Source organism: Pungitius pungitius, chromosome 19 (genome assembly GCF_949316345.1).
Source record: "Pungitius pungitius chromosome 19, fPunPun2.1, whole genome shotgun sequence".
NCBI classification, from domain to species: domain Eukaryota; kingdom Metazoa; phylum Chordata; class Actinopteri; order Perciformes; family Gasterosteidae; genus Pungitius; species Pungitius pungitius.
In genome coordinates, this window is record NC_084918.1 from 5543930 (window position 1) to 5556284 (window position 12355).

The window sequence follows — 12355 nt, forward strand, 5'->3', positions numbered from 1 at the left end:
GAAATGGCCTCATATCAAAGGGAAGTTGCTGCTCTTGGTCGACCTTTCACCCTCGGAATGCTCTATGATGCTCAAAGAGATACACTGATCAAAGGTAAGTCTTGGACTACACTGGTATTAAAATGAGTTACCTGTGTCTTTAACAGCTTTAAAGGAAGCATTAAAGGAACTGAAATCATTTTTCATTTAAATCCTCACCTTTATTTTTCACTATTAAATGAATTATCACATGCTTTTAAGTTCCACAAAGGAGATGTAAACATTCATTTGTTATTTGACGAACATGCTGTAATAGTAACTGATTATCCTATGATTGATTAGACAATTAAATGTCTTTTTAAATTATGGGCCATTCAGTTGGTTATTAATTTGTTTTCAGGTTTGACATTGTGGGATGATAAAGCTTTACAAGAAAAGAAGACTCACAGTTTTAAACCCAGCAGTGATTTTGTCATTGCTGAATCTGACTCCATTGAATCCAAGTCCTTTCTGCTGGAGGTTGATGCTTCTCTTAAAGCCAGCTTCCTCTCTGGACTGATTGAAGTGGAAGGATCTGCCTATTACCTGAAAGATCAGAAAGAATTCAAGAATCAGAGCAGAGTGACTGGTCAATACAAATCTACAACCCACTTGGAACAGTTGTCAATGACTGACCTGATGACCTTAGAAGACCATCAAAGAGACGTTATCATGAAGAGCTCTGCAACACACATAGTCACAGGCATCCTTTATGGGGCGAATGCTTTCTTTGTGTTTGACAGTGAAAAGTTGGAAGCCAGCAAGGTTGGAGAAATCGGGTGTAGCATGAAAGCTATGGTAACAAAGATCCCCTCGTTAAGTCAAATTGATAACCAGGAAGGCCTCAATTTGACTCAAGAAGAAAAAGCTTTGAGTGCTACAATTTCCTGCAAATTCTTTGGAGACTTCACTCTTAAAAGCATTCCTTTAACATATGAAGATGCAGTGAAGACATTTGGTCAACTTCCACAGTTACTGGGGGAAAATGGAGAGAAAGCTGTCCCAGTGAAGGTCTGGCTGATGCCACTGACTACTTTATATCCAGAAGCTGCTAAGATGATGCGTGAGATTGACGATGGACTGGTGGGGAAGATACAGCATACTCTTGAAGATTTGAAGGAAATCCAAATGAGAAGCAACGAATCTCTAAAAGACACAGTGGTACAGAACTTTCCCCATATTAAAGACGAGTTAGACACTTTCCAGAAGTTGTGCCACCTCTATACATCAAACCTCAAGCGCACCATGAAGGAGAAACTCCCCTTCATCTGTGAAGGTAAAGAAGATGAGAGCTCATTAAAAAAAACCTTTGAAAAGAGAGACAAGTCCCCATTCAGTCAAGACAAACTAACCAAGTGGCTGAATGATAAGGAGAAAGAAATCAACGTCATCAGATCCTGTGTAGAGACCATGGAGGGAACAAAGATCGTCAAAAATCAGTCCGAGCTCGACAGAGAGGTTCTTGCTGGAGATGTAGACAATACTTTGTGCTTTGTTTTCACCTCCACCAAACCGGGCGACACTTACCTTGATGAGATGGCCACATATTTGGACTTTCCTAGATTGGGGAGTACCACTGAAGACGAGTGGTTTAACTCAGATGAAGTCTTGACCTCTATGAGAAAAAAAGCCAATGCTTTCAAAGACTTAAGCAAAGCACTGAAGAACAACCGGACTCGTTTCCTTATTGCAGTCATTCCAAATAAGGAATCAAAAGGAGCAACTATCTACCATTACAAGAAGGGCAGTCTGGACAGCGAAGATTTCTCGGTGCCTGACCTTGATCCTGAGAAGATCACAGACAGAAGAGATGTGATCTTTTGTAAGTTTATTTATGCTTCTAAGTCAAATACACTGTTCTAATCACTGTTTTGTAGAAACTTGAAACCTGAACTTGTTTGGTTCTGTCCATCAGATGCCTGTGATCTCACCCTGGACCCAAACACTGTCAACAAATACCTTGTTCTGTCTGAAGGAAACAAGAAGGTAACAAGTGGATCAAAGCGGCAACCACATTCACAACACTCAGAGAGGTTTAAAGCACACAGTCAAGTGTTGTGTAAAGAGGGTTTATCTGGCCGCCATTACTGGGAGGTAGAGTGGGATAATGCCTCGTTCAGAAAACGTATTTATGTAGCTGTAGCATACAAGAACATTGATAGAAAGGGTAACAGTAGCGAATTTGGAAATAATACCCTATCGTGGGCTTTTGGCCAGGGAGGTACAAGTATCTTACCCCTACTTCGTGCATGGCACAATGGAAAGGTGTGGGAATCTCGTCTTCCCTCTGATGGCTGCTCAACACTCGGTGTGTATCTGGACTGGCCTGCAGGCACTCTGTCCTTCTACAAAGTCTCCTCTGACACACTGACACACCTCTACACCTTTCACACCAGATTCAATGAGCCTGTGTACCCAGGCTTCTGGGTTCACAATGAAGGCAACTACGCCTACCTGCCTCCTCTTAAATAGGACCAATGCTGGTGACTTGTTGGATCTGTGATCTGTTAATAGAGGGATGGGGTTACAAGTAAAGTTTCAATGGTAAAATTGCATCCAATGTTAGCTTTAACTTGAGTGTTACATTTATTAAGTTACACAATATTTAATTTTACTTACATGTCCAGTTCATGCAGAGCCTAAAATTCTATGTGTAAGTAAAGATTCAATGTATAAATGGCATCCAACATTAGCTTGAACTTTTTTTAACACAAATTCAGAATTTTGCTATACTTAAACTACACTTGTTTCCTAACAGGCTTTTAACAAATCTTTTAATAATCTTTATGTTGTTGTATGATGTTTTTAATCATTTTATGTGAAGCACTCTGAACTACCTTGATGTTGTAATGTGCTATTCAAATGAAATTGACTTGTATTAACAAATTCCCAAAGTTTAAAAAATATTTACAATAGTTATTAATAGTTACAAAATAATTCATTTTCAGTTTTTTACTTATTCAGTTGATGCAGAACCTCAATATGGTTTCTGCTTAAAAGTTAGATTTAACTCTATGTGTGAATCATATGTTATTATTATAATCAAATGTTACTGTAAAACTTGTATAACTAAATTGTAATTTTGTAAATGTGGGATTTCTACCAATTCTGAACTTTAAAGAGTACCAAGTTGAATAAAGTACTCTCCTACGATTCTTTTAATGCACATACTTAAAATGTAATTTTCAATGAACTGCAAATCTTTTATATTAACCCTTAGATACACGAGTGACTGAACCCTACACTTTTCCATAAGCGGGTCAAAAATGACCCAATTTAATATCAATGTGTTTTATGCCATTTTGGTTAGGAATAATCACTTGTATAATGTTTTGTATTATATTTATGACCATACAAGAATGATTTCATGTTTGAAATAGCTTTATTTTTCACTTTTTAACAAAATTACCCATAACAGCAATGGAAAAAAGTGAACATCCATTGTGTGTGTATGTGTGTAACTGTCCAGTCATTGACAGTTCCTCTCTCTTTCCCTGTTTTGCCTTCTTGTCTCATCACTGTATGTAGTTCAGACAAACTACCTGTTTCTGGCTGTGATCATTGCACACTGCATTTCCCACACCTATTGTTGACTTTGCGATCTTTGTTACTTGGGCAGATCTGACACCTCTTTCCCTTTGGTTGGCCCTGTCTGCTTCTTTCTTGTGCCTGGGTTGTGGCTTTTGTCACCAAACACCTTTCCATTGCTTCAGTAATCAGGGTTTACAGTTGACTTGTGAGGATATTGTGGCTCTGTGTTCTGCCCTGGGGGGGAGGTGACCCGCTCCAGTAAGAGCCCTTCCGCCTCATTCTAATGGACATGATTTGGACACTTTCTTCTTCAGAGGACTCTTCTGAGTTGGATTGATCTTGTTCAGTTGGATTTCCAGGTGGATGACTGCCACCTGGACAATAGTCTTGAGTCCAGCCCAGTTACTGCCTCTCCCATCATCCAGCATTTCAGCTGTGTATCTAGCAACCATGACATCATGGATGAAACATAAAATTAATGTTTTCAATAGATCAATAAGTACCCAAATAAATAAATATACTCGCACACACACACACACACACACACACACACACACACACACACACACACACACACACACACCATACTATATAGTAATGTTAGCTATCTCAGTTAGCAGGCTCGTATTAGCTAGTTATAAAGTAGGCTAGTTAGTTGATAAATAATAATAACAATTTCACACAACAATCATGAATGACAGTTAATCAGTTAATCTATTCCAAACAGCAACAAATGTTTAGAATCAAAGGTTCATTTTGAAGCGCAATGACCAAGAAGTGAATTATGGAATGCCGTTTATTTTAAAATTAAATAAATGAATAAATAGATAAATAGATAAATAAATGAAATATGCATTGGAAATACAATGTGAAATAAATAAAATAGATAAATATTAAATTTAATCATTTCATGGTACTTTTATTTCATAAATACACATTTCTTTATTTCATAATGGCACTTTTATTTCATAATGGCACTTTATTTCATAATGCCACATTATTTCATAATGGCACTGTATTTCATTTCATGTTCTTATATGCAAATCAGGGGGCGTGGCTATCTCTCACATTCAGAACAGACAACAGAGCTGTGTGCAAAAAAAGGCTGGGTAAGGGACGTGAGAGTGTTGACATAATTGAAGACATCGGTGGGCTCCGAGATAGCATGCTAGCATTAGCAGATCAAATCGATCAACATAGGTTATCTGCAGATACTATTTTGACACATATTGAGGGGTTTTTGGAAATACTAGGGCTTGCGGTTCCCACTTCGGCAGCTCTAGACTGCGTTTTAGCACCATTTATCAAAGTTTGGACAGATTTAGCAATAATTCCAGGCAAATACCTAGGCACCTGTGTTAAGGACCTCCTAGACTACTGCCATGATGAATATCAAGCATTTTTACTGTACAGATTTTAAAATATCTTCAAAGTAAAAGTCATACTTTTGCTACTTTTGCTAGAGTTTTAAGACAATAAAATGCCAGGAGAGCGGAGGCTGCTTCAGAGTGAGTTTGGAGGATTGTAACTGAACAGTCTCCGAGCACTCTCCTTGCAAGTATACCATACTCAATTCTCTGTGTCTTTCTTTGTGCAGGTTGTTGAATACAATGTTGGGGGTTTAAACCTAACAGTTCCAAAGCACCATTTCTCAAAGTTTGGACTGCAATAAAAAGGTTCCCCAAAAATTCAAGACGAAATAAAGTGCCATTATGAAATAAGGTGCCATTATGAAATAAGGTGCCATTATGAAATAAAAGTACCATTATGAAATAAAGAAATGTGTACTTATGAAATAAAAGTACCATGAAATGATTAAATGTATTTAATATTTATGTATTTATTGCCTCATTTATTATTTAACAATGTATTTCCAATGCATATTTAATTTATTTTTCAATTTATTCATTTATTTAATTTAGAATAAAATGGCATTCCATAGTGAATGAGCTGTGTGTCATTTGTGTGTTCTGTTTACAGATGGGTGAGGAAAATATTAAGTAATGAATGACATTGGATAGAAGTATTATTTTGGCGTTTAGCTTGCTAGCATATGAATGTCTGTAACCGTATCTATGAGTGTTTGTGTCAGGGGCGTAGGCAGAAATCGTATTTTGGGCGGGCCAGTGAAAAAGTGGGTGGGCCTACAGTTTTTTGTAGAAAAAAAATTACTTAAATAATAATTAAACTTTAGAGAGTAGAAAAGAGGAAAGCTAAATTGCAAAAACAGTTACACCTTTATTATAATATATTTTCTAAAATACATTTGAATAGTAAAAATAAACTAAAAATGATTAACTAAAAAACAATTTTATCAAACTTGCCTGGGTGGGCTAGTGAGTAATGTGGGCGGGCCAGTGCCACCCTGGCCCATTACTGGCTACGCCCCTGGTTTGTGTGGGTGTCTAGTTTATTGTTCGGTGTGCCGCGCTAGCAAAAATGGCGCCACGCCGTCACATCCACCGAGAGTACTCTGGTTGGCTCTGAACATTTCCTGTGATATTGTAAAAGACTGTTAAAAGTCTTTACCATGTAGCTTACCATGTTTTGCACTTTATTGTGAATATGTTAAATAAGTATGTTATTCTGCGGAGCGAAGCGCAATGACCAAGACGTGAATGAGCTGTGTGTCATTTGTGTGTTGTGTTTACAGAATCACATTATCTGCATACTTGGTACCAATCCTGGTACCTGTAACACGTAATTGTCAGCGGTCTTACGCCCCTGAGTGGTGTTTTTTTTTAAAACAGCCCCCCCCCCCCTTTTTCTTTGTTAATAATTACATTCTTTCAGACGTTATATTGAGGTATTACACGATCACGTCAGGAGATGCTGCTGTGGTGCTGGTGGATCTATTGGAGATAATGTAGCTTCAGGCTCCACTCACACGCAGCTGAGAATAAAACTAGCTCTGGCTTGAGCATGACGCTATCGTGTGTCCTCCATATTAATCCACAGGCTACACAGTGCATTCTATCCAACTTTTTTCTGTCTATATCAACAGTACGTAGTAGGCTGTAAAAACACCCTAATCATGTGATCAAGTTACTGTTGTTCACTACTGAAAAGACGCTGAAAGAACCCATATCCTTTTATTGCCAGCTGCATTCCTCTGAACAGTTGATGTTGAGATGTGTTTGCTACTTGAGCTCTGTGAGGAATCTATGTGGACTCCAATCTGAGCTTTCTCAGGCTGGTAACTCTAAAGATTTTATCCTCGGCAGCAGAGGTCACTCTCGGTCTTCCTGCCTGAGAGCCAGTAGAGTAGTAGGACGTTTGATGCATTTCTGCAGGACCTCACATACATGCTTAGTTGACTTCACTGAAATATTATGCATGACATTCTTACTCTGAACTGATTAGTTAGGCACAGTTAAACTTAAGCCTTTTTGCAGGTTTTTGTTTTCTTGCTTAGTACACACACATTTGCTTAAAGTGTTCTCTTTTGGGATAAAAGTTTTCTCTAAATACATACAAACTGGAGTTTAAGGTCATAGGTAGTAAATAGGTTCCTCCTCAAAAGTATTGTAAATGTAATGTAATTGTAATAAATACAGTATATTTTTCACTGCTATTGTAATAAAGAACAGTAAATACACATGGGGAAAAAATGTGGTTTACACTGAAATTCTCAGGAAGGACAATGGACCCTGAAACCATTATCACTCAGGATGTGTGTCTGTTGTCAGATATTCTTGTGAGATGGGTCTTAGAACACAACTTGTGTCTTTAGTAGGTGATTTAGATGAGCTTAATTAAGTGTGTATTAAAAAGCACGAGGGAATGGATTCATTGAGCTGGGACCTCTCACAGGTCTGGGCTCTCGGCCCCAAAAGGTGTGTTAGTTGATATAAAATAGTCTCTGTGTACACATGAGTTACTGTTAGAAACAGACGTATAAAATAAAAAAAAATAATAGAAAAGGGATGCACTTGGCATTTGAAGATAAAACATTTTCTTCTGCAATAAGTATGCACATTAAAATATTGCGGGAGAGTAACTTTATTAAATTTGGTCTGAATTAAGGTACAGAATTGGTACAAAGCCCACTTTACCATCACACAATTACAAAGTAGTTACACAAGTTTTGGCATTAGCTTTTTGACATCAGTGTCTCCAAAGTTCTAAAAGCAATAAGAAAAGAAATAAAAATGTGATTCACACATATTTGTTCAGCCTAAAACTGTTAAAATGAAATATTTTGTAACTTAATATATTTAACACTCAACAAGTTTAAACGAACATTGGATACCATTTCATCTTTGAAACTTTACTTGTAACCCCATCCCTCTATTAACAGAACAAGGATCCAACAAGTCACCAGCATTGGTCCTATTCGAGAGGACGCAGGTAGGCGTAGTTGCCTGCACGGTAAACCCAGAAGCCTGGGTACACAGGCTCATTGAATCTGGTGTGAAAGGTGTAAAGGTGTGTCAGTGTGTCAGAGGAGACTTTGTAGAAGGACAGAGTGCCTGCAGGCCAGTCCAGATACACACCGAGTGTTGAGCAGCCACCACAGGGAAAAGGAGATTGCCACACATTTCCATTGTGCCATGCACTGAGTTCGTACGTACGTGTACCCCCCTGGCCAAAACACCATGATACTGTATTATTTCCCAATTGGCAGCAGTAACTATTTCCCTTTCTTTCAATGGTCTTGTATGCAACAGCTACATGAACAGAAGCATCACTCCACTCAACCTCCCAGTAATGGCGCCCAGATAAACCCTCTCGGCACAACACCTGAGTGAATGAATCAAACCTCTCTGGATTATCAGGATATTTCTGCCATATTGATCCACTTGTTGCCTTCTTGTTTCCATCAGACAGAACGAGGTAATTGTAAGCAGTGTTCGGGTCCAGGGTGAGATCACAGGCATCTGATGGAGAAAACAAAACAAATTTACAGGTTTTTCTTTTCTGCAGAACTTTTACTATAACTAACTATGACTTAAAAGCATAAATAAACTTACACAAGTTCAGATCTCTTCTGTCCGTGATCTTTTCAGGATGAAGGTCAGGTTCTGAGAAATCTTTGCTGACCAGTTTGCCCTGCTTGTAATGGTAGACGGTTGCCCCTTTATATTTCTCATTTGGAATGACTGCGATGAGGAAACGGATCCGGTTGTTGTTCTTCTGTGTTTTGGCGAAGTCTTGGAAAGTTTTGGCTTTTTGTCTCATAAGACTCAAGACTTCATCTGAGTTGAACCATTCGTCTTCAGAGGTACTCCCCATTCTAGGAGTGTCCAAATATGTGGCCATCTCATCAAGGTAAGTGTCGCCTCGTTTGGTGGAGGTGAAAACAAAGCACAAAGTATTGTGTACATCTGCAGCAAGAACCTCTCTGTCGAGCTCGGACTGATTTTTGACGATCTTTGTTCCCTCCATGGTCTCTACACAGGATCTGATGACGTTGATTTCTCTCTCCTTATCATCCAGCCAATTGATTAGTTTTTCTTGACTGAATGGGGACTCGTCTCTGTTGTCAATGCTTTTTTCTAATGAGCTCTCATCTTCTTTACCTTCACGGATGAAGGGGAGTTTCTTCTTCATGGTGCCCTGAAGGTTTGACGTATAGAGGTGACACAACTTCTGGAAAGTGTCTAACTCTTCTGTAACATGCGGAAAGTTCTTTACCACTCTATCTTTAAGAGATTCATTGCTTCTCATTTGGATTTCCCTCAAATCTACAAGAGTATGCTGCATCCTTCCCACCAGTCCAACACTGATCTCACTCTTCAGCACCGCAGCTTCTGGACATAGTTTAGTCAGTGGCATCAGCCAGACCTTCATTGGGACAGCTTTCTCTCCATTTTCCCCCAGTAGCTGTGGGAGTTGTCCAAAGGTCTTCACTGCATCTTCAAATGTGAAAGGGAGGCTTTGAAGGGTGAAGTCTCCAAAGAACTTGCAAGAGAATTTACCACTCAGGGCTTTTTCTTCCTCAGTCAGTTTGGTGCTCCCCTGGTCATCCACACTTAATAAGGGGATCTTTATCATCATAAGTTTCATGCTGGCCCCAATTTCTTCAACGCTGCTGTCTAACTTTTCACTGTCAAACACAAAGAAAGCATTTGCCCCATAAAGGATGCCTGTGACTATGTGTGTTGCAGAGCTCTTTATGATAACGTCCTTTTGTTGGGGTTCTAAGGACATCAGATCAGTCATTGACAACTGTTCCAAGTGGGATGTAGATTTGTATTGACCAGTCACTCTGCTCTGATTCTTGAATTCTTTCTGATCTTTCAGGTATTCGGCAGATCCTTTCACTTGAATCAGTCCACAGAGGACACTGACCTTCCGAGGATCATCAACCTCCAGCAGAGAGGACTTGGATTCAATGGAGTCAGATTCAATAATGTCAAAATCACTGCTGGGTTTGATCTTTCTAGTTGTCTTTCCTTGTAGAGTTTCATCATCCCACAACTTCAATCCTTTAAAAATTAGAAAACACAAAGCAGTAGGATAATTTTATGGAAATGAATAAATTGAATCAATCTTAAAAGTGACTACATATGGAAGAAGGGAAGCGTGAAAACTTAATAATTTGCGTTCACTTGTTCTGTTAGATAGTTTGCCAATTAAATGGTCAACAATACAAAGCCACCTAATTAGCTGTTTGAAGATCCGCTAATAATACAGAATTCTTTTAAAAAAACGAATGAAAATTCACAGCTCCGTCGTGAAACCAAATGGCATTTGCTAATTCCTTAAATAATAAATAATGATGATGAGGAGAGGAAAGGAGAGGATTAGATAGTAAAATGATTTCAATCCAATTATACAGAAAAATAATTTTAATAACAGTGTACTCCAAGACTTACCTGTGATCAGTGCATCTCTTTGAGCATCATAGAGCATTCCGAGGGTGAAAGGTCGACCCAGAGCAGCAACTTCCATTTGATTTGAGGCCATTTCACCAACCTGATAAGAAAAGCTTTACATATTACAGTATGGTTAGTTTTTAACAGGCAATCAACTCAACAGACAGACATATCTTTGCACAGACTGCAGATCAGTTAAGCAGTAAATGTTCACCTGTCTCTTTCTGTCCTCACCTGGGGAAGTTGTGATGATCAGACGAGTCTTGTGAGAGTCTCCTGGTCGTTCAGCTGGAGCTTCCAGAGTGATGATCTGTGATGTCGTCCCACTGCTTTTATCCTGTCGGAGAGCCTCTGCTGTCACTCTGCACATGACACGCCTTCAGATGTTACTTCTGCCGTATCTTAACATTGTGTAATATCCTCCCAAAGTCTGAGCCTAACTCCACACACCACAGAATTGTGATACACCCTCCTTGAGATGATTGTTACCTGTGGTCAGATGTCATTGACAATGATCATAATGATTTAATATAAAGTTAAACAAAGAACAGTTATAACATTTAGTAACCTGCACAAAATTCTGTTTTAGTGTGCAGTTCCTCTTTAATGTAACAAGGCTAACACATTAATACTTATGTGCAGTGGTATTACAAGTGGGGAAAATAGTTATACTTATTTTAGTTCAAACGTTTGAGAACTTCTCATCTTACTACAGTACAAAGTACTGCTGTTGCCTCTTTCAAAACAAAATACAGATCCAAGCTCAACATTGAGCATGAATTGAGAGGCCGTATCAAGTCTGTATTGCTGTTCTGAAAGGATTGGAAAGCATTATTGGAAAGCAAACTCATTGCATCCGCCAATTAAACTAATTAAAATGCGTTTCATCAGTTTGAGATCTTACATCACATGTCATTTAGCTGACGCTTTTATCCAAAGCGACGTACAATAAGTGCATTTCCACATAGAGATACAAACTCAGAAGAACAAGTAACAAGATCTTCCATACATATCTGCTCAAATTATTTTTTTCTTTTGCACGTCCAGTCCAAAAAAGGTTGATTAACTGCAAAATATTACCTTTTTTTTCCAAAGATCGAACTTTGTTGGCATTGTTCTAACAAGATTGTTTTACATGATATTTGTTTTCGGCTGATGGGGAAATATAGTTTATTTAGTTTTTTTTCCAAACAGAGCAGTGATTTATCCACTGACAAAAAGCTTCTTCAGCATTTTGGCAGCAGCGTACATAGTTTCATGGCCTGTGCACGTCAGAGTCAAAACAAATTCATATAAATGTCTGTGCACGTTTTTTTGCCCTCTTTGCTGGAAAAGGTCTCATCTGAATGTCTAAAGATCATATACGACCTTGTGGAATGAAAACCAAAGGAAACCTGCAAGTGATGTTGTTGTTCATCAGTCTTTGATTCAGGAAACTTGGTAGATGTGCCGTCTATCTGTACAGAACACTGCGGCCAAAACACTTCTCCTCCAGCCACAAATGCAACGTCAAAGTATCAGCTGGATTGGATTTAAAAATCCAAAAGAGTTTAATATCAAATTAACAATATGCAAAAATATCAATTTCCAATGTGACATGTATTTTACAGACTAAGACGGAGAATTTGTTTGGCCAATTTACCCATCTGTGCAGTGACTTTCTAGATAAAAGTATTGTTGTAATTCATAATAACACAAGAAATCCTCCGCCACCTGACACATGGAAGCATATTTTTTTTAATTTTAAATTTTTTATCAACTAACAAGTCATGGTCAATTGTGGTATTTTTTGTACACCTATGTTAACTAATCAGAATTGTTGATTATTTTTAGATTATTATACATAGAGCTTTTTTTATTCATAGCGTAGACACTTTCATGTGAATGTTTTTACCCTAAATTAGAAGCTGGTTCATGCCTTTTACATCGGGAGTTGTAAATTATATATGTAAACGTTGACATGTTAATTTATCTATGCAATAAAT

The 12355-nt window shown here is 38.2% G+C and overlaps 2 protein-coding genes across 2 annotated transcripts; one reads left to right on the forward strand and one right to left on the reverse strand.

Moving 5' to 3' along the window:
* LOC119198340 (stonustoxin subunit beta-like) lies at window positions 1–2490 on the forward strand. The gene is made up of 3 exons (XM_037455384.2): window positions 1–94; window positions 380–1840; window positions 1934–2490. The coding sequence occupies exons 1-3, from the start codon at window positions 4–6 to the stop codon at window positions 2488–2490; spliced, it is 2109 nt and encodes a 702-aa protein (XP_037311281.2). The 5' UTR covers window positions 1–3.
* A 5391-nt stretch (window positions 2491–7881) lies between these two features.
* LOC119198336 (neoverrucotoxin subunit alpha-like) lies at window positions 7882–10479 on the reverse strand. Its single transcript, XM_037455374.2, has 3 exons — window positions 10371–10479; window positions 8523–9980; window positions 7882–8429 (listed from the first exon to the last, which is right to left on the reverse strand). The coding sequence occupies exons 1-3, from the start codon at window positions 10459–10461 to the stop codon at window positions 7882–7884; spliced, it is 2097 nt and encodes a 698-aa protein (XP_037311271.1). The 5' UTR covers window positions 10462–10479.
* Between the last annotated feature and the right edge of the window lie 1876 nt (window positions 10480–12355).